The 20,810-nt window shown below is 42.9% G+C and overlaps 1 protein-coding gene across 1 annotated transcript; it reads left to right on the top strand.

Annotated features, from left to right (window-relative positions):
• The first annotated feature begins 1,291 nt into the window (after positions 1-1,291).
• On the top strand, positions 1,292-20,271 carry LOC115469281 (caspase-3-like). Its single transcript, XM_030201776.1, has 5 exons — positions 1,292-1,385; positions 1,480-1,675; positions 4,637-4,809; positions 7,063-7,192; positions 16,764-20,271. Exons 1-5 carry the CDS (start codon positions 1,383-1,385, stop codon positions 17,048-17,050), a joined length of 789 nt encoding a protein of 262 aa, XP_030057636.1. The 5' UTR covers positions 1,292-1,382; the 3' UTR covers positions 17,051-20,271.
• Positions 20,272-20,810: the final 539 nt, after the last annotated feature.

Raw genomic sequence — 20,810 nt, 5'->3', positions numbered from 1 at the left:
GTTGGGTGAAGAAAAATTTTCTCCGATTCGTTTTAAATTTACCACACTGTAGCTTCAACTCATGCCCTCTAGTCCTAGTATTTTTGGATAGCGTGAACAGTCGCTTCACATCCACCCGATCCATTCCACTCATTATTTTATACACTTCTATCATATCTCCCCTCAGCCGTCTCTTCTCCAAGCTGAAAAGCCCTAGCCTTCTCAGCCTCTCTTCGTAGGAAAGTCGTCCCATCCCCACTATCATTTTCGTCGCCCTTCGCTGTACCTTTTCCAATTCTACTATATCTTTTTTGAGATACGGAGACCAGTACTGAACACAATACTCCAGGTGCGGTCGCACCATGGAGCGATACAACGGCATTATAACATCCGCACACCTGGACTCCATACCCTATCCAAGTGTCTCCAAGGTGTCTGGGGATGTTGGTTCTGCAGAGCTGTAGCTATTCAAGGATAAGCAGTTTCTCTCTCTTTGATTTTGAAGAAGAGAATATAGCTTTATTTCCTTTTTGCGGATAGCAATGTATTGTTTTTCTCCTTGGATGTTATGTAGGTCCTCTTTAAGTTGGTTCACAAGGTGTGGATGTAATTCCTCCATGTTCCTCATGATTACATCCCTTTGGGTTTGTATTATTCTTTTTTTCTTGTAGAGTTGATGTATAAGTTCATTTCTTAGTTTCTGACTAGTGCGTTTGCAGAGTTTCTCTGCATTGTCAGAATTGTAAGTAGTAGCCAAAGGATTTTTGATCCTCAGTCCTTTGGGAATGATGTCATTCTTCTTGCAGATTGTCAGAAAGTAAAGATGACTGTTAACTTTTGTTTCTTTTTCCAAAAGTTTGTTCATTTGCTTTTTCATGCGGCTGTATGTGGTATCTTCCATCTTAAGTAGAGGACTGTTTAATAGGAAAGCAGTTGCAAAGCGCAATAAGACACTAGATTTTTATATAAAAGAAAGACTAGTTATGAGATACAGAAAGGAGACAGCCTCTATGTAACTGTTAGTGCTTGCCAAAAAAAAAAGCTTCTTAGTACTGTCTTAGAGTAATTGGCAGTGCAGATTTCCAGTGCCTGAATCTGGGATCAGATCCATAGTAAAGAGTACAAATTATTGTATTGATTGTATGACCTTAAATGTATACATTCTGGACACAGTTCCGAGCCTGCACCTTTAATCATCTTTCACCTGGAAGACTTAGGTGAGGTGATGACAGAAAAAGATTAAGCAGGATTTCCTGGACCAGCCCCTTTATTCAGTATAGTGTTGTCAGTCCACACCCAGTTTGGAGCTGCACTTTGAGTCAGACACTGTATAAAAAGGAAGGGAGGAAATGAGTGTTAAGAGAGAGAGAGATCGAGACCCATCCTGACCCCTCTCCGGGAACATGGTGAGTACACAGCAGTCCTCCACTGCCCTGCTGGCTCCTTGACATCTTCAGTGCTTGAATGACTTGGCTAATATGTGTTTAATTCAACCTGCAGAATTCCAGCCCTGTAATAAAGAGCCGGGCCCTCATTATTGTCATGAGTGACTTCCATCCTCGGAGCAATCTCTCCAGGCGGAAAGGAGCACTTAGGGATGCTTCCAGACTCTTCAAAATCCTTTCCAGGCTGAACTATGAAGTCAAACTGCATACTGATAAAACGGCAGAAGAAATTAAACAGATTTATGAAGAAGGTATTTTTGAAAATTTGGCCATTTTGTGACTTTTTCCATATAGGGTGTAAATGGAACAGAATTCTAGAAGCTACTGATATTTATAGTTAATCTTAGACTGTTTGGGCTAAATAATCATGAGGCCTTTTTACTAAAGCTTAGTGTGCACTAAATGTTACGCATCCTCTTTTATACTTATGGGCCACATAGCACTTAAGGGCTCTTTTACTAAAGGGTTGGCTCTGCCAGTCTGGAACCACTACCGGGCTACCGCAGGAGCCCGGCGGGAGTTCCCACCCCCAACACGCGACATTTCTGGTGCTACAAAAATACATTCTATTTTTGTAATGATGGTGCTTACCTGGTTACCGCCACCTCAATGTGCTCCCCCAAAATGGTTAGCCTTTTACCTGCTGTGGTAAAAGGGGGCCTCAGTGCAACAGGATAATATTTAGCAATTAGACAGTCCCCTCCCTTCTACCACTTAGGGTTTTTCTTACAAAGCCACACTAGCAATTACCGTGTGACAAATGAGAGGAAGCCCATAGGAATTGAATGGGCTTCCTCTCATTTGCATCACAGGAATTAATTAAACTCTGGAATTAAACTCTGGAATTCGTTGCCAGAGAATGTGGTAAAGGCGGTTAGCTTAGCGGAGTTTTTAAAAGGTTTGGACGGCTTCCTAAAGGAAAAGTCCATAGACCATTATTAAATGGACTAGGGGAAAATCCACTATTTCTGGGATAAGCAGTATATAATGTTTTGTACATTTTTGGGATCTTGCCGGGTATTTGTGACCTGGATTGGCCACTGTTGGAAACAGGAGGCTGGGCTCGATGGACCTTTGGTCTTTCCCAGTATGGCAATGCTTATGAATCAGTAACGGGGCTTTGTAAAAGAAGCCCTTAGTTATCTGTTAATTAATAAAACAGTTCCCCAAGACATGAAATTGAATCAAGAACTGAGGGCAAAAGATCTTATACGACAGTGAGAACCCAACAGCTTTAAACATTTACCGAGCCTCACATTCTCAAAACCCAAGGGCTGCTTGAGAGGGACACAAGCAGTTTTTCAGAAAGAATTATTTTTAATGTTCTGTGTTAAAAAAAAAGTATTTTGCCCTCCAAGTTAACAATATATTCAACAGATATAGAAATAATAAGGTCCCTGTTTACAAAGGTGCACTAGCGTTTTTAGCGCGTGCTAAAAATTAGCACACACTAACTGCGTAGACACCCATAGGAATATTATAGGCATCTACAAGGCTAGCATTTGCTAATTTTAGTGCGCACTAAAAACGCTAGTGTGAGTTGTAAACAGGGATCTTAATCTTTACCCTAAATCTTCTGCTGTCGAAGGTACAGGTTTTTTTTTTACAAACATTAAGGGGCTTTTCTACCAAGCTGTGGTAAGCACTGCATGCTTGCTGCATCTTAAAAGGGTGTACCATGGGGCACACTGAGGCATCCTGTGGTAATTTTGACTTGTACGTGCACTACCCATATACTAGAAAATATTTTTGGCTGACGGGGCATATGTGGGGGGCGGAGAGTGGACGTTTCTGCACTAATTGACATTGCAACATGCTAACAGATTAGCACATGACCCTTATCACCTACAAATAGGAGGCAGTAAGGGCTTGCGTGCTAATGTTTATTAATGGCTGTGTCAGTGGTGAAATTAGTGTGTGGAGGAGTGGCCTAGTGGCTAGAGTAACAGGTTTATAATCCAGAGGTGGCTGGTTCAAATCCCACTGCTGCTCCTTGTGATCTTGGGCAAGTCACTTAACCCTCCAATGCCTCAGGTACAAACAGATTGTGAGCCCTCCTGGGACAGAGAAATATCCAGTGTTTCTGAATGTAAAATTCACCTTGACCTACTACTGAAAAAGGTGTGAGCAAGATGGAAATAAAATATAAGAAATTCAGCCATTTTACTGCTGTAGTAAAAATGGCCACAGCATACAGGAAAGACACGCTCAAAAGCGCACTAAGGCCACTTTACACTGCAGTTTGGTAACAGGCCCCTAAATATGTTTCCATAAAATTCCATTAAATATTGCTCTGGAATTGACTGTATAAATCAAATCCTCAATTCCAGAAAGCTGGTATGAGTTTGAAATGGTGCATCTTTTGCACAGGATCTTCAATTTCTATGATCCCCCAGAAAAGGTTAAGATACAAAAATATAGATAGATGCTTTTTATTGGACTAGCAATCCATTTCTTGATGACTGCAATTCTGAAAAGGGAAATGTCATGCAGGCAAAATCGTGTTCCTGATCCTGAAAGTTAGCCATTAAGGGCCAATAGCTTGCAAGCTTTCTGACTTGGAGGAATTTTTCTGATGTTGTGGAGAATTGTAAAATCCTTAGTCAAAAGTTGTGTTCTTTTCCAGAGCTGCCAAGTTCCAAGAGAGATTTTAGACTTGACCTAGGTGTAGGCAACCCTATCCTGATGCATTATGGGACCTACAGCACTGATATCAATGGATAGAAACAAGGATTATGACACACTGCTGTTGAGATATAAGTTCAAAACCAGGACTTGCCAAAAAATCTCCCTCCTGGAACTGGGTAACTTGCCAGCTCTGTATTCCAATCTGCAGATTTTTGGCACATTTCCACATAAAACTTTAAATCTGCCCCTAAATGTTGATTATCTAGCCAAGTGGAGGTAAACAATGTCAGAATGAGTTGCTTTCGGTTGATGATCTGTCACCTCACAAAAGCATTCTGATAGCTACAATCGTGCAAAATGTTTCTGAATGCTGCCTCTACAATATCTCAAGCCAGCTTGAGGAGTCAAACACAGCTCCTGCTTAAGATACTGCCACTGGACCATCAATTTGGCGATTGTACATTACCCTTCTAGCACCGATGCTGCAATATTCACTTTATTTAGCTCTTTTAAGCCTGCAGGGCTGCTCCAAATGCGTCGGATACATTTTTCTAAGACATGTGTCTCTATTCTTTTCTTTGCAGAGAGTCAGGAGGAGCAGGGTGATTGCTTTCTGAGCATTCTTTCCAGCCATGGCGAGGAAGGGGCAATATTTGACTTCTATGGACGTCCAATAAAGCTAAATCAGATTTTCTGCATGCTGTCACCAGACAAGTGCCGGGCACTTGCCGGAAAACCTAAACTCTTCTTCATCCAGGTAGGAGAAAGTCACATTGAAAATGAAGCAGGGAACTGAAAGCAACAGAGTGCTGGCCAATTGGCTTTCTCTCTTTCTGTGGATATAAACAGTAACAGTAGATGAGGGCAGAAAAAGACTAAGGGAACCCATCTGGTTTGTCCATACGCCTAAGGATATTTCCAACTGATTTGATTGATCCAGACTGTTTATAATGTCCTAAATAACAGCATTTACACAGATAGATAAAGAGCATGGGATGTGTTGTGCTGGGTCTTACCCATGGTCTTTCAAACTATTTCAGGCAGGGCCAGAACCAGGGATGGGTGAGAGAGGCAGCCACTCTGCATACAAAACTTCATGGATGCAGAAAAATGACTGCCACAACAGATGAAACCATCCAAGTTATTTGTGGGGAGAGGCTCAAAATGGAGGGAAGGAGGAGCAGGGAGCAGGATGAGGCCTGAGGCGGGACTAGGGGTAGAGAGATTGTGAACCTCAAGCGCTAATGCCTACTTATGGTTCAGAGTTTGGTTCATTTGGAAGTACCCTACCGATCTTAATAGGAAAACCCATTTCATACTGCTGCCTTTCATTAGAAGGCAGACTTATAGGACTTATGTTCTATTTATCAATGGAAACATCACATTATATTCAAAGGGGGAAATCTGTGAGGTGATTTTGACACTCTTGGGAACATGGCTCCAACTTGCTGGCACATGAATAGGTGAAGAAATTCAATGATGGCAAGTGCACATTTTCTATAAGGGGTGGGTGACTCTCCTTGCTAATGGTAGGGTGTATACAGTTTTACTTTAAGATGAATGATATATGGGACTTCAGCCATAAGACTGCAAGTTACAGGAGAATAAAATTAAAGAGTGTTTTTCCAAAACTCACTCAGTCCATTTTTTTGTCAGTTTTAAGCTAAATGATTAATTTTGTTCTATCAAGGCAAGATTAATTTACTGTAGCTCATTCCTGTGCCAAAACTCAAGGACTTAGTGAGTTTTGGCATAGGAATAAGCTACAGTAAATAAATCTTGCCTTGATAAACAAAATGTAATCGCATAGCTCAAAACTGACAAAAAATACTGTGAGTTTTGGGAAAGTGCTCTTCAGTTAGCCAGTACTGGTTCTTCCTCTTTGAATACACAAGCAGGAAATGTACTGCTCTTTTATCAGGAGGAAATTAGAATGACAAGCCCAACATGTAATCTGCAAAACCAAAACTGTGTTTAGCCTATCCCTTATGAGCTGGATTAATTAGGCAATCATAGTATAATGACGTGGTTAGGAAGCTGACTGGAATCGCCTGATGAAACAAGCAGCTCCTCCTCCTCCTGACCTCAAATGCACCTGTGACTTCATAAGGCAGAATGAGTGAGAAATATTTACATTGTATTCCTCAGTGGATTAGGAAGATGTCACTTTGTTAGATGAGCCCTGAACATAGTGGTATCCTGGAAAAAAGAGTGGTGATATAGGAAGTGTAGTGTCTGTCTCCTATATCTATGTGAGAAGCACATGGTGCATCCAGTCGACAATGTTCACACAGGTAGCTTTAGTAATACCAGCAATAAAATATCAGTATATTAATTTTGCAAGGACTTGGAAACAGTAATAACCCACCCTAAAAAAAAAAAAGATGGCCTCGTTCCTGTAGCAATCAAATCAGTTTTTCAATGGAAAAGTCACTTACTATGAAAGAGAACAAGTTGGAATCTATAGGGTCTGCATTTCTTGAGGAATAGACCTTGCTTGATGTCAGCCCCTAGGTCATTCAGAGCTACTTTGGCCATGGAATTTATCTTGGGTTTTCAGGTGATCTGTAATAAATATGAGCAAAAACCACTAAAACAAATGGGGAAATTGTGACTCAAGAAATTAGATGAGAAAGATAGATAATTCCATTAGATATTAATTCCCATCTAAAACAAAAATCTTTCAATGTTACTAATGTTTTTCATTCAATCCATTTAAACAATGCATATCCCCTATATATAAAAATGTATTGGGATGTGCTCATATGTTTTCAGAGGACAATTGCAGATTCAAGGATCTTCTAATTTGTCCAAACGTATAATCATAACACGATTTTGTTAGTGTTAAAAATGCCTCAAAGTGCCGTGTATTTTGTGGAAAGTGTGTCTGACTACTGGGTTATACACAAAATACACGGCACTTTGAGGCATTTCTTAACATAGGGAGAACACAGTTTGTAGTGGATATAAAGAGAAAATAAAGAACCTATTTGTTTTTCATCTTCTGCAGGCATGCCGGGGAGAAATGTTAGATGAAGGCATTCAGATAGAAGCAGACAGCATGGTATTACAGGAAGACAACTTTGCCCATTACTTAACCATTCCTGATGACACAACTGTTATGTTTGCAAGCAGTCCAGGTAAGCAAGCAAAGAGTCAAAAGATCCATCCTTTTACTGGGCCAGCGCAGCAAGGGAAATAAGCAAGACTAATATGCTTTGAAAGGAATGCTAGCTGCAAATTATGACCCAAAAGAGTGAGATGACCATATCTTGAATGCCATCATAGTGGCCACAAGTAGCATAGCCAGACAATGGTCAACCAAACTCAACTAAATGAGGTGGCGGCCTAGGATTATCACAGCATGGTTCTTCAGTTTATGTTCAACCATTCTACCGCAAGTGACCATGCTCACCAGCTAAGAAACCAGCACAGTCTTTCAGGGCTCAGCATAAGGTCATTGTTTCTTTTTTATGATCATGATTTGTACAGCATGGAACAAATAGATGCGGTATTATATAGAGACTCCTTGGCGCTTCCTATCTAATCAAGAGAGACAAATAGGACAAAGAAAAAACAAATATTTCCCAGTAGTTGGGAAGTAGGCCAAGTGCTGGGAAGACTAGTATGGTCTGTTTCCCAAAAATGGCAAAGACAGATCAGAATCAAGTATGTATATTCTATACCACATTCATATCAGAATCTATGAATACAGGTGTGTATCTTAGTGGGGGAGGGGAAGATATCTTAAAGTTGAATTTAAAAGGTAAAGGATTGTTGGTTTAATCATAAATTTGATACTGAATGTGACTGTTGGGTAGACAGGATGAACTGTGCAGGTCTTTATCTGCCTTCATTTACTTTGTTACTATGTAGAAAGAATGAAATAGAAAGTTTGAGCTAAGAGAACAAGATCACAAGTGAGGTTTAAGGTAGGTAGTGATTAGATGAAACAATTTTGATAGCATACCATCAGAAGTAATGTTGGGGCTACAATAGATACCCTTGGTCCAGCTCTGTATATGATGTCTTAGCTGAACCTTCAGACTTGCACCTTCCCTCAGGGGCAGCTCAGGTCCCCTATCCATTGCTCATAGTTCAGCATCTCATATCTTCTTCCCTATCCCCACCCTACTTCCAGCATCTACACCCCTCCTTCCCTCTCTGCTTCTGAGCCACTGTCAACTCCACTCCATCATTTCCTGGTTCAACCCATCCTGAAGCTTAAAGAAGTGTGAGTGCTTCATGGGCCATTTAAGCACAGGCTTGCATTCGAGCACTGCCATGTCTCTCCCCTCCAACAGGAAGTCGGCCTCAGACAGGGACAGGACGTGGCAGTGCTACAGTGTGGACCTGTGTTTACATGGCCTATGCAGAGCTCAGTCTTTAAGTTATGGGCAAGGATAGAAGGAGGGGTGGCAGGGAAAGGCTCTCTTGTGTGCTGGAGCTGCACTGCCGCACCCCCAACCCCCAAAACTGCCACTTTAGGCAGACGTCTAATCTGCCAAGTGGTAGGGTTAGCCTTAAATATACATTAGAGAACTGGTTAAGGGAGGTGGCACAATCAACCTAGTCATATTTAGGGGCCTATTTACTAAGTAGCATTAGGGGGACTTTTTACCAAACAGCGGTAAAAAGTGGCCTTAGCGCAGCCTTATGTGAGTCATTCCCATGTGCTAAGGCCATTTTTTCCACTGGGATAAAATGGCTGAGTTTTCTATTTTTCTTATTAATAGCCACGCGCAAATTTTGCCATTAGTATATGGTCATTAGTGAGTCCCTACCGTCACCTATTATGTACACAGTAAAGGCTCCCATGCTAAGCACACACTAATTGGTTAGCGTGTAGCTGTGCTAACCAATTAGCACAGAACACATCCACTCTCACCCCAAAGCCATCCCCAATGCTATAAAATAAAATTTATTTTTTAGCATGGGGGTAGTGCACACACATTCTAAAATTACAGCGGGATGCCTTAGCACACCCCACCCCACCCACTGGTAAGCCATTTTTTTTGCTGTAAGAAGCACACATTAATGCTTCCTGCAGCTTTGTAAAGGAGCATCTATGTGTTTAGCGCAAGTTTTAATGCGTGCTAAGCATATTAAATACCTAGCAAAAATTACCATGTGCTAAATCCCACCTTAAACATCTAACGTAGAGTTGTATTTAAATGTGGGGAAGGATGTGGGCAAGAAACAGGAAGTTTGGCACAGAGGCTACTGCATGTTACAGTAACAACCTGTGTCCTGCAAGACAAGCTGTTACACTTGAGGCACCTCTAAGAGCATATTTAATGTAGTGGCTGTTACTGTGAAAACAGTTAACATGTGGAAATGCACCTTAATATGGTGGCTATGTATCCCTACATGCTAGGTGCATCCCTATCACAAGAACACAAACAAAACCCCCAAAAGCCCAGGTTGTTCTGCTGCTAACATAAATTACATTTTGCTTTTTTTATTTTCTGTATGTCAAATTATCACACTACAAAGAATGTAAATAAAGAAATTTAACCAGATAATTATATATAAAAAGAAAATTAACAACAAGAAAATATTCCTTAAACTTGCGTCCACTAGATTAGGAAAATAAGGTCAAATTATATAGAAAAAATAAATAAATAAAAGGAAAAATAACTATATTGAGAGAAAACACTTTATACAAACAAAGACCGCAGCTAGTGGCCCCCAATCCCTCCACTGGTTATCATGTATTTACTTTCAATTCTTCCTTTGAAACCATGAATTCCAAAAATTGTTTGGGTTCATTAAAGATAGAAGAATTATTTTGATAAGATATATAACACGAACAAGGAGAATGAAGCAAAAAATTCATACCCAGAGCCTGCGCCTGAGGGTGTAAAGCCAAAAATTCCTGGCGCCTTCTCTGGGTATTTCTCAAAAGATCAGGAAAAACCCTTAACTTAGAACCCATAAATTCACAATCCATATAATGAAAATACAGTTTGAGAACCGTATCCCTGTCTGGATCTAACGCAAAAGTCACCAAGAGTGTAGTTCTTTGAATAACTAGGTCCAGAGACAATGACTCCAAGAATTCTGTCAAATTTGCCTCCTGAAGGCCCGACCCACTCTTACCACCTGGCAAAGCCAGGTATTGAGCTCTTACTATATAGGTGGTAATGTCTCAGATAGAATGTAAGCACTTCCATGAAGTACTTCTTGGCCATATCAACTGGGGCAATTTTAAAGGAGCAGAAAGTTCAAGAATCGCAAAGTATTTTTCCTTCAACGTTCTCCGTATATTTCATTTTTCTTGAAGCATCATTCTTGTCCTTAACCAAAGTCCCACAGAGTTCCTGTAACACAAGAGACCTTAGTTTCCAAGTTAACTACCTTGGCAGATTGTTGTTCCGCTGCTTGAGCCTGAACATTTAGAATTCCGGTTGGAAGATTCAAGACTGAGGAAAATATAGACACAACTTTGTTTAGAGAAGAACTGACTGTATCCATGGCTTCCCACAGAGTCTCTAAAGTTACTTTTGCCGGTTTAACCAGCAATGTCACCATGCCCGAATGAGCCTCTTCCCCCACATCAATGGCAGTACTCACAGAAGGTAAAAAATGCTGGCTTAGTGAGTGCTGAATGGAGATAACCTCGGGGGTAGACGCAATAGCTGGGAGATCTCCAGGTGCTGGAATTTCTCCAGGCTACCATTCAGTCCTGCTGCGCTATCCCTTCTGGGTTGTGGTGGAGCCGACCTTAGGGCAGGGCTAAGGGAAACTCCGTGACACTGCTGCCAGGAGACTGATACTCTGGTGAAACTGAATCGGCTCCTTGGTTTGTATGGACAGGAGCCTGAATCTCTTCCAGAGTTGCCTGTCTCAGGACTTGGGACCCGCCCGATGCTGGAGGAAGCTGCCGGACCTTGCCTCTCCTCTTCCCCATTTCACAACGGGGAGGGATGTCCCAAAGAGAAGGTAATCCCATTCAGAGCAGAGCTTCTATATGGGCATCTATTCATGCCATCATCTTGGTACATTTGGCTTTTAACATGCATTAGTGGCAACACCTTATTGCAGGTTAGAAAGCAGTGGTGGCATAGCCACAGGTGGGCCTGGGTGGGCCGGGACCCATACACTTAGGGCTCAGGCCCACCCAACAGCAGCACATATTTAGTGCTAGCTAGTGGGGATCCCAAGCTCCACCAGCTGAAGACCTCCTCCTGATGGTGCTGAAAACACTGCTCTCCACTTCAGCAGTCTAAGCTTCCTAAGCTGCTGATACTGGCCTCATCACATGGGGGGGGGGGGGGGGGGGGGGGGGAGAACACTTGGTGCCCACCCACTTCTTGACTAGGCCCACCCAAAATCTGCTGTCTGGCTACGCCCCTGGAAAGCAGGCCACTTAACGTAAAAAGGCATAATGGTAGATTTTCTCTGATTGCCATGCATAACTTTTAGAATTCGTCATCTATATTTAAATTTATGCCTGCTGTTTGGCCAGCTTAACATAGGAAATCAGGTGAGTTCTGCCACTCTCCATATAACTCTATACATTACCCTCAGAATGCCGCTTGCCCCTCCTCTTCTAAAATGCATAGCTTTAACCTTAGTGTGACTTATGAGACCAAAGGTTTGGTATTTCAGCAGGAAATGTCACACAAAAAGACTTAAGTCAGCACCTGCTGCCCATCGCATAAGTCCTATATATTTCTACCTCAATCTGGCTTGCCCCAGTTATCACGAATAACTGAATGATCCCTAGATCAGATTTGGATTATAAATGACTTTTTAACAATGCCTTTGACTGAGAAAAACAATTGTAAAGGAGTAGGAAGGCTTAAACTAGGAGGCCTGTAGGTTGGGTTATCCAAGGGCGGAGAGGCTTTATTGAGTGAAGTGACAAGAAACACACACACACACACACACACACACACACACACACACACACACACACACACACACACACACACACACACACACACACACACACATCTATATTAATAAATCCCACCTTGAACATTCTGAAGCTCACTCCAAGGCAGAGAAGCACAAAAATCCTGTAGTCTTCATAGGCTAGGACCAGTCACCCTCACTCATAGACCCGCCCTCAGCCACGCCCCATCTATATATATAAAAGGCAAGACCAACGTTCTGAAGCCTCCAGCCGGAAGTGTGAAGCGCCAGAGATATCCGGTTTCCCCATGAGTGAAGGAAAACAGCACAGCACGAAATCCCTCTCTCTGTAACAGTGAAGGACTCAGAGGGGGAGGGGAGAGAGATGCCCTCACTCTCTCTGTAACACAGAACAGCAGGAAACTTAACACTGAAGGACTGGACTCCAAGGGGGGAGGGGGAGAGAGAGAGGGCAGAGGGCAGGGACACACACTCCCACATGCACACTCTGAAGAAAACCTTGCTAGCCCCCATTTCATTTGCATCAGAAACGGGGCTTTTTTACTAGTCTGTACATAAAACGCTACCTCAACATTCTGAAGACAACCTGCTGAAGCCATCTGCAAAATCCCTAAACAGTTCGTAAGTTCATGGTGGTGAAGCCATCCAACTCACCATGTCTCTCTGCCCAGCCCTCGAGGGCGGAACACAGAGAGTAAAGGGATCCATAAAGGCACCCCTACCAACTGGCAACCCCCTCCAACAAACAACAACCCAGGCAGGGGGAGTGTTTCCGTACTCCTCCCCCTGCCTAGGAATCGCTACAGACTGCTGGCAAACTCCCCAACCACACGACCACAAAAGCCACCCGCAACCCCCACCTCCCCACACACACAAACACACACAAACACAAGCACATACACACATATAAACACACACACATACACACACACACACACACAGAAACACACACACACAAACACATACACACACACACATAAACACACACAAACACACACACGCAAACACACACACACACATAAACACACATACAAACACATAAACAAACACAAACACACAAACGCAAACACACACACATAAACACACACACAAACGCAAACACACACACACACACAAATGCGCACACACACACATAAACGCACACACAAACAAACACAAACACACACACACAAACGCAAACACACACACAAACGCAAACACACACACAAACACACACACACACAAACGCACACACACACATAAACACACACACAAACACACAAACAAACGCAAACACACACAAACACACAAATGCAAACACACACACGCAAACACACACACACACACATGCAAACACACACACACATAAACACACACGCAAACGCACACACACAAAATGCACATACACAAACACACACACGCAAACACACACACACACATAAACACACATGCAAACGCACACACACGAATGCACACACACAAACACACAAACACACACACAAACACACACACACACACACAAACACACACACACAGAAACACAAACACACACACAGAAACACAAACACACACACACACACACAAACACACACACACATACAAACACACACACACACATACAAACACATAAACACACACACACAAACAGCCTTGACGGTGCACCTCTAAGTGCTCCCCCCGCCGCAACAACCCGTGCAACGGGGCATCAGAAAGCCCCTACCCCCCTTCCCTTCTCGCCGCATCACCCAACCCCTCCCCCGCCGCTTCACCAAGCCCCTCCCCCCCACATCGACTGCCTCGCCACCCGCAACCGCTAATACAAACTCTGTCCGGCGGCTGCTGCTGCTTCTATTCAGCAGCAGCAGCCCGTACATAAAGAAAACAAACAAACAAAAAAAACAACCTCCTAAAACGCACCTCCGTGGAGAACCATCTCACATTGGCTGACGTCTCTGCAGCCGCTCCTCCTCTCCCCTCAACGTCAGTGCCCCTGCCGGAAGACCCCGGAGAAATGCCGAGACGTCAGAGGGGAGAGGAGGAGCGCATGCTGAGACTTCAGCCAATGTGAGATGCTTCTCAACGGAGGTGCGTTTTAGGAGGATTTTATTGGGGGGGGGTTTCTTTATGTACGGGCTGCTGCTGCTAAATAGCAGAAGCAGCAGCCGCCGGACACAGTTTGTATTAGCGGTTGCGGGTGGCGAGGGGGTTGATGAGGGGGGAGGGGCTTGGTGATGTGCCACGGTGGGGGAGGGGGGGTCGGGTGATGTGCGAAGGGGGGAACAAGGAGCTTTCTTTGGGTGCTGTGCCGGCTGGGGGGGAGGGGGGGGTCTCGCTGGACATGGGTGGCTGGAAGGAAGCAGGGGGAGGGGAGGGTCGCTGCACATGGGTGGCTGCTGGGGGGGCAGGGAACATGGAGATAGGGATGGGGCTCCACACACCACATGGGTGCCTGCAAGGGGGACAGGGGATACAGGACGGACACTGCAGGGCGAGCAGGGGGACAGAAGGGTTGGTGGTCATCAGGGGGGACAGGTGGGTCGATGGACATGGCTGGCCGCAGGGGAGGTACAGGGAAAAAGGAGAGGAGTGTCCTCAGACACGGGTGGCTGCACAGGAGAGGAGGATCGCTGGACATGGGTAGCTGCAGGGGGGGCAGGGGGACAGAAGGGTCGCTGGACATGGCTGGCTGCAGGGGGGACAGGGGAGAGAGGAGGGACGCTGCCTGCAGGGGGACAGGAGGGATGCTGAGGGGGGGGGGGCCTGAGACCACATGGGTGGCTGCAGGGGGAGCAGGGGAGACAGGAAGGACGCAGCAGGGGGAGAGGAGGGTTGATGGGCATGGGTGGCTGCAGGGGGATGCTGGACATGGGGGGGGGGGGGAGAGGAGGGTCGCTGCACATGCCTGGCTGCAAGGGGGCAGGGGAGAGGGAGGGGGTGAGGGGGTTCCTCACACCACACACGCAGTCACTCATTCTCTGTTTGCCACATACACTCTCACTCACACACTCACTGTCTTTGTCCCTCTCTCTCACACAGTGTCACACAGAAACACAAACACTGTCTCTCACACACTCTCTCTCTCTCGCACAAACACATACACTGTCTCTCTCTCTCTCTCACATTCTCTCTCTGACACACATGCTCCATCTCTCACACACGCTCTTTCTGAAACATACACTCCAAGGAAAACCTTGCTAGCGCCCGTTTCATTTCTAACAGAAACGGGCCTTTTTTACTAGTATATATATATGGAGTAGGTGGATATGGAGGCAAAAAGAGTAGGGGTGCACAGGTTTCTCAGTGTTTCTGTGGCTGTTCTGCTTATATATATATATATATATATATATATATATATATATATATATATATATATATATATATATATATATATATAAGCAGAACAGCCACAGAAACACTGAGAAACCTGTGCATCCCATAGAGACATTAAACTTGACATACATCCTGGGGAAAACTTTTCTCCCTGGACAAATTCAGAATTTTGACTCCATGTAGACTGTCTACATACTTTGTGGCTGTTGCATGTGAGAATATTTCTACATCTGTGTTATATAGATTCCCTTATTTAAACTGGAGTATTGAATGCGATGAATGTTTTGAGTGTCAACCAACATACTCATCACTGGATGTAGCCTAGTGGTTAGTGCAGTGGACTTTGATCCTGCGGAACTGAGTTCAATTCCCACTGCAGCTCCTTGTGACTCTGGGCAAGTCACTTAACCCTCCATTGCCCCTGGTACAAAATAAGTACCTGAATATATGTAAACCGCTTTGAATGTAGTTGCAAAAACCTCAGAAAGGCAGTATATTGTCCCATTTCCCTTCCCCTCCCTTAGAATCTTTAGTATTTGTAAGCAATTAAATTTCCTTGCTGAAACTCACAGTTGAATTTAAAAATTATATAATTATTAAATAAGGGGGGAAAACCACAGTAAAATAGGCAAGAAAGACATATTATCTTCACTAGAGCAGCCAGCGTCATATAATTTATGATTTTATTTGCCTGCCTTCCAACATCTATCAGTGAAATGCAAGCCAACACAAGTGATTCTTTTTTGCATTTCAGTGGCAATATCTCTACAAGTTTTTCTTTGCTGTTAATATAAGTGGTCTGTTATAAGAACTCTATATGTGTAACAGGCTGCTAAATGCCCCCTCCTATTGCAGTTGCAGGAGAAACAGTCTGGGTTCCCCCTTCAGAGAAAATGTCAAAATATAATAGTAGGATAGCCTTCAAAGCAGAAAATGACATGGGGGCCAAAGTTTGTCCCTGTCCCTACTGGCTTTGTCCCCGTCCCATCCCCTATTCCAGAGCACGCTTTATAAAAGAGCACTGAGTGTCGATTTTTCCTAGTGCCTAGATTTTAGTGCCATTTATTTATTTTATTTGTTGCATTTGTATCCCACATTTTTCCACCTATTTGCAGACTCAATGTGGCTTACAATAATATATCATAACATGTGCCAATCAAGAGAAGATAAACAATTGGTTACATAAAGAGCAAGTGAAACATAATGGATATATTCAATTCAATAAATCAGAAGGCAAACAGATTATCAAGTAATTGGTGATGTGTTGGAATTCCTATTATTGATTATTATTTATTGAACCTGGTCCTATATTAACAAATCCCAAAAGCCAAAACCCCCTCCCACCTCTTCCCAGCCCTCTCTCCTTCAAAACCTGCCCCAGTGAAAGGCCAAATTACAGTTTTCCAGTTGTGCATGTCATTCCTCTGTGGGTTGATTGCTTTAATCTGCTTTAATTTTTTTCTTGGTTCAAATTAGTGGAAACAGAACTCATAGCTTTTCCTTGGCTTCCTCTCTCAGGTTATGCTGCTTTCCTAAACTTAGCGGGCTCCATATTCCTGCAGACACTGTGTAACCTGCTAGAAGCAGAAGAACGGCACCTGGAACTGACACGTCTACTGACCCGCATTAACCACAGAGTGGCATATGAGTTCCAAGCACGTGGACAGCACAAGGGCATGAAGGAAATGCCCTGCTTTATCACCAACATGACACGAGTCTTTTATCCTTTTTCCGAGTGCAGGACGGAGAGCAACAGGCAAGCTGATGGACACATCTTCAATGTCACTTCCAGAGCTGTCCTGTGATTAGAGTCATGGATTTGATGTACCCCTCATTCTGTGGTACAACCAATGTGGTTTACATTTATTGTTTGCAGGTACTGTCTCTGTCCTTAGTAGACTCACAATCTATGTTTTTGTATCTGGGGCAGTGGAACATTAAGTGACTTGCCCAGGGTCACAAAGAACTGCAGTGGGGACTGAACCTAGTTCTTTAGGTTCTCTGGCCACTGCACTAATCATTAGGATACTCCTTTTCGAGAAAGGCACAGCTGGAAAAAAAATGAGAGAATGTGCTGTGGAGTATCTGTGAATCCTTAGAAGGACAAAGGTTCTACAGGTATTCATATTTACATCTGCCTTAAGAAAACTGCATGCCACACTCAAGTGGATAAGTAAGTTAGAACCGTGTTTAATATATTTTGAAGTACTGGGATGTTAAATAGTTGATAATTGGTACCCCTGCTGAAGAATTCTACTCCAGCTAGTTTAATTGGACACTCATGGGTGTGACATGCATTGAAGAAGAAACTGTTGGACCCCAAAACGTACTGAATCCAGCATTCTGTCTGTATCAGGATCACATTTTTAAAGACAACACCACTGCTTGGAGCCAGAGGTGGGAGCCAAGTTCAATTGCTATTATTTATAAATGCCATGTTGTAGGAAGAGGATAGTTAGGAGAAATAAAATGAGAACAAATACCAAAATTCCAAACAAGCACTAGACCCTAGTGCAGCAGTAGGAGAACTGCTGAGCAAAATGGTACTCAAGACCTATTTTGGCCCACGCGGCCCCAGATTGATTCAATAGAGCAGCTTCGCTCTGCCCTAGTTTTGCATTCAGAGTGCTCACACTTCTCAACCACCTCTTGCAACTAGGTTGTGCACTGGCCACAATGACAAAATTGAAAGGCTGTGTTTTTGCAGTTTCTCTGCCAAAGTTACAAGAAAACACAGTGCTAAGATTGCTGATATGGAGCTGTCCTTGGACTAAGCCACAAATGTTACCAAGGGTAGTCGATGCTGGGTTAACATGCTTGAATTTCTTGTTCTCTAAATCAGTCTCACCAGTAGGTTAATGTGCAAAGTAATGGCAGGTGTATTCTAAACCTGTAGTTCCCAAACTTGTCCTGGGTGACCCTTAGCCAGTCAGGTTTTCAGGACATTCACAATAAATATTCAAAAGATTTGGATGCACTGCTTCCACAGCACACAAATTTCTCTCATATATATTTATTGCCAACCACAATTCTATATTAGGTTCACTCTCATTAAATGGTTGTGATCACTATAAATTACAAATTCTAGAACAACCTTGCAATGTCAATTTTCAATCTTTATTAAATACTTTTCTTTACCACTACTAATTCTTTTTCACAATATTGTTTGAAACTCCCCAATCACTGTCATTTGCAATATTGTGAAAAAGAATTAGTAGTGGTAAAGAAAAGTATTTAATAAAGATTGAAAATTGACATTGCAACGGTTGTTCTAGAATTTGTAACATATATTTATTGAAGATATCCTGAAATTTAGTTTGTTCATGAGTTTGGGAGCCACTAGTTTAGAAAACACCTATCATTGTGGGTACCCAGAGTAAAGTTTATTGAGTATTTGTTATTATAGAGTGAGCACTTCTGGAATAGATGATTCACAGCCTGTTACCATACACAGATCTTATTTATGCCAGAATATCAAGTAATATGAGGTCTAGAGACGTTCAGTGAATCTGCATTCTAATCTACTTCAAGTTTTCTAAATCAGGGTGATTCTACCCTGCCATGTCTAGATTCTTAAGGGTGACTGTGAACCAGAGAATTTCTGGTACACAGGTCTGGCAGGATTAATGAATAATTCATGAGAAATCTTCTGGGTCATCACCACCTCCTGCAGCTATCATAACCAAGTAAAGCTGAGCTGACTATCTAACCTGGAAGATCCAAACAACCCTGCTTGAATAGCCAGAAATTGAGAAAAATGTGAATCACACTAAGATGACAAATTTGGGGAGACCACAAGTGCATTCGGTATTTTTAAAATAGAATTATGTTAACCAGATCTTCAAAAACCTGGACAAAAATCCATCCTAGTCAACTCTAGACCAAATTCAGAGCTGCCAAGTTGCCCATTTCCAGGAAAGAAATTGTAGGCCGGTTCTGGATTTGCCAATCTCATCCTGGTGCATTATGGGATCTACAGCACTGATTTCAGAGGCTAGAATCAAGGACTACAAATACCACACTGCTTTGGGATACAAGTTTAAAACCAAGGCTGGACAAAAGGTTTCCCTCCTGGAACTGGGTAACTTGGCAGCTCTGAAAATGATAAAACAGTAGATCATCCTTAATGCTTCTGTATTTGTAGCTTGTTAAACTGAGACGCAGGGAAGTCAAGTAGATTACCCAAGATCAAGCAAAGCCAGTTGGATACACCTTAGACTTGAATCTGTACATTCACTTGACTCCCTCTGCTCAATTCTACCGTGAAAGAGAAACCAACAAAGGCAGAGCAATGTGTGACTGCCATGGAACAATTCTATGTCTTTGTGTTTGGTTTCTTATGGGAGCTGTTTGCCAATGAATTAGAATAGCAAAGGCAAACAGAGCAGTTAAGTATAGGCCTTGAGTCCCAGTGGGTCTACACTATGGGAGTTCTCCTTATATCATCTGGCTCTTTTGTGTAAACCTAGTTCTTCATATTCTTATCACATGTGTCTCTGTGGCAGTCAGCCAGCTCAGCCTCCGGACATTGCTGCCCCTCAACTTCAAGCCCTGGGCCTTTTCATTCTCACAGTCCTCTTTCCTGTGTGAGGCCAGTCAGTGCAACCTGCTCCTGTCACAATCTTCATGAAAGATGAAACAGATCTCAGAAGGCTCCCTTCCCTTCTAGGGACAGATTTGCCAGTCTATTGTGTTTCCTAAAACCTACATAACTATTGATAGCTTGGAATTAAAAAAAAAATCCAGCAGGGTTATCCATGTAGTGTTGTCACAGTATTATGATGCAGACTCTAAGGTAAGAATTTTCCAGAGATAATGATGATTTGTATGAGCTTCAGATGTAACTACAGTCCAAACCTAATGTCAGAGGATGCTACCAGTCTGCAGAATGCTTTACTCTGTTACCAGATTACAGAAAACATGCACGGAGGATTTGGCTAATGTCTTCTGAATCATTTTACTTGGGTGGCTACTAAAATGACAGTGTGTCTTGTTGTAATAAGGAAAATTGTAATATATAATTTAATATTAAAGTTTTATTTATATTTTTATATAGTTTTCTCTATGCTGTCTGCAATACCTTCATGACTATTGTCAAAGGAAAATAAAGAAGATGGTGTTGAATCTATATTTGTGAGTCTCCTGTCCTGTTGTCTTTTCTTGCTGCTGGAAAGATGGGAACTGAGCAGAGGGCTGAGGATGCCAAATACAGATATAATCGACCCCGTTTCTTCTCTTGTTAGGGAAATGTCAGTACCTTGCTGCCTATCGTGCACTGCTCCCTCGAATTTGATTTGCATTAAATCTTAGCTGGTAAACTCTCAGCAACACTAAGACTTTAGCCTTCCTCCCTTGCTCTTCTAGTGAAAGCCATTTCTAGCTGCCCTGGAGCTTGGACTTCTGAACCCAACCCTTTTCCTCAGAGCTGAACTCTGCAACTATTGGGGGTGGGGTCATAAATTGAAGTTACTTATCTGTACAGCAAAATAAATCAGCCACACACTGGTGATGTCATCTGAGGAGTCCAAAGTGGATTTGCTCTCCTAGAGTTCAGAGGAAAACCTT

This window comes from Microcaecilia unicolor, chromosome 4 (genome assembly GCF_901765095.1).
Source record: "Microcaecilia unicolor chromosome 4, aMicUni1.1, whole genome shotgun sequence".
Lineage (NCBI taxonomy): Eukaryota > Metazoa > Chordata > Amphibia > Gymnophiona > Siphonopidae > Microcaecilia > Microcaecilia unicolor.
Note: the sequence above shows the minus strand (reverse complement) of the source record. Positions and strands in the feature narration are given on the sequence as shown.

What these genes read in the sequence shown, in the direction of transcription:
- LOC115469281 (XM_030201776.1), top strand. An exon ending in TAAACAGATTTATGAAGAAG is followed by an intron (nt 1,676 to 4,636) that starts GTATTTTTGAAA and finishes TTTTCTTTGCAG; the next exon opens with AGAGTCAGGAGGAGCAGGGT. An exon ending in CTAAACTCTTCTTCATCCAG is followed by an intron (nt 4,810 to 7,062) that starts GTAGGAGAAAGT and finishes CATCTTCTGCAG; the next exon opens with GCATGCCGGGGAGAAATGTT.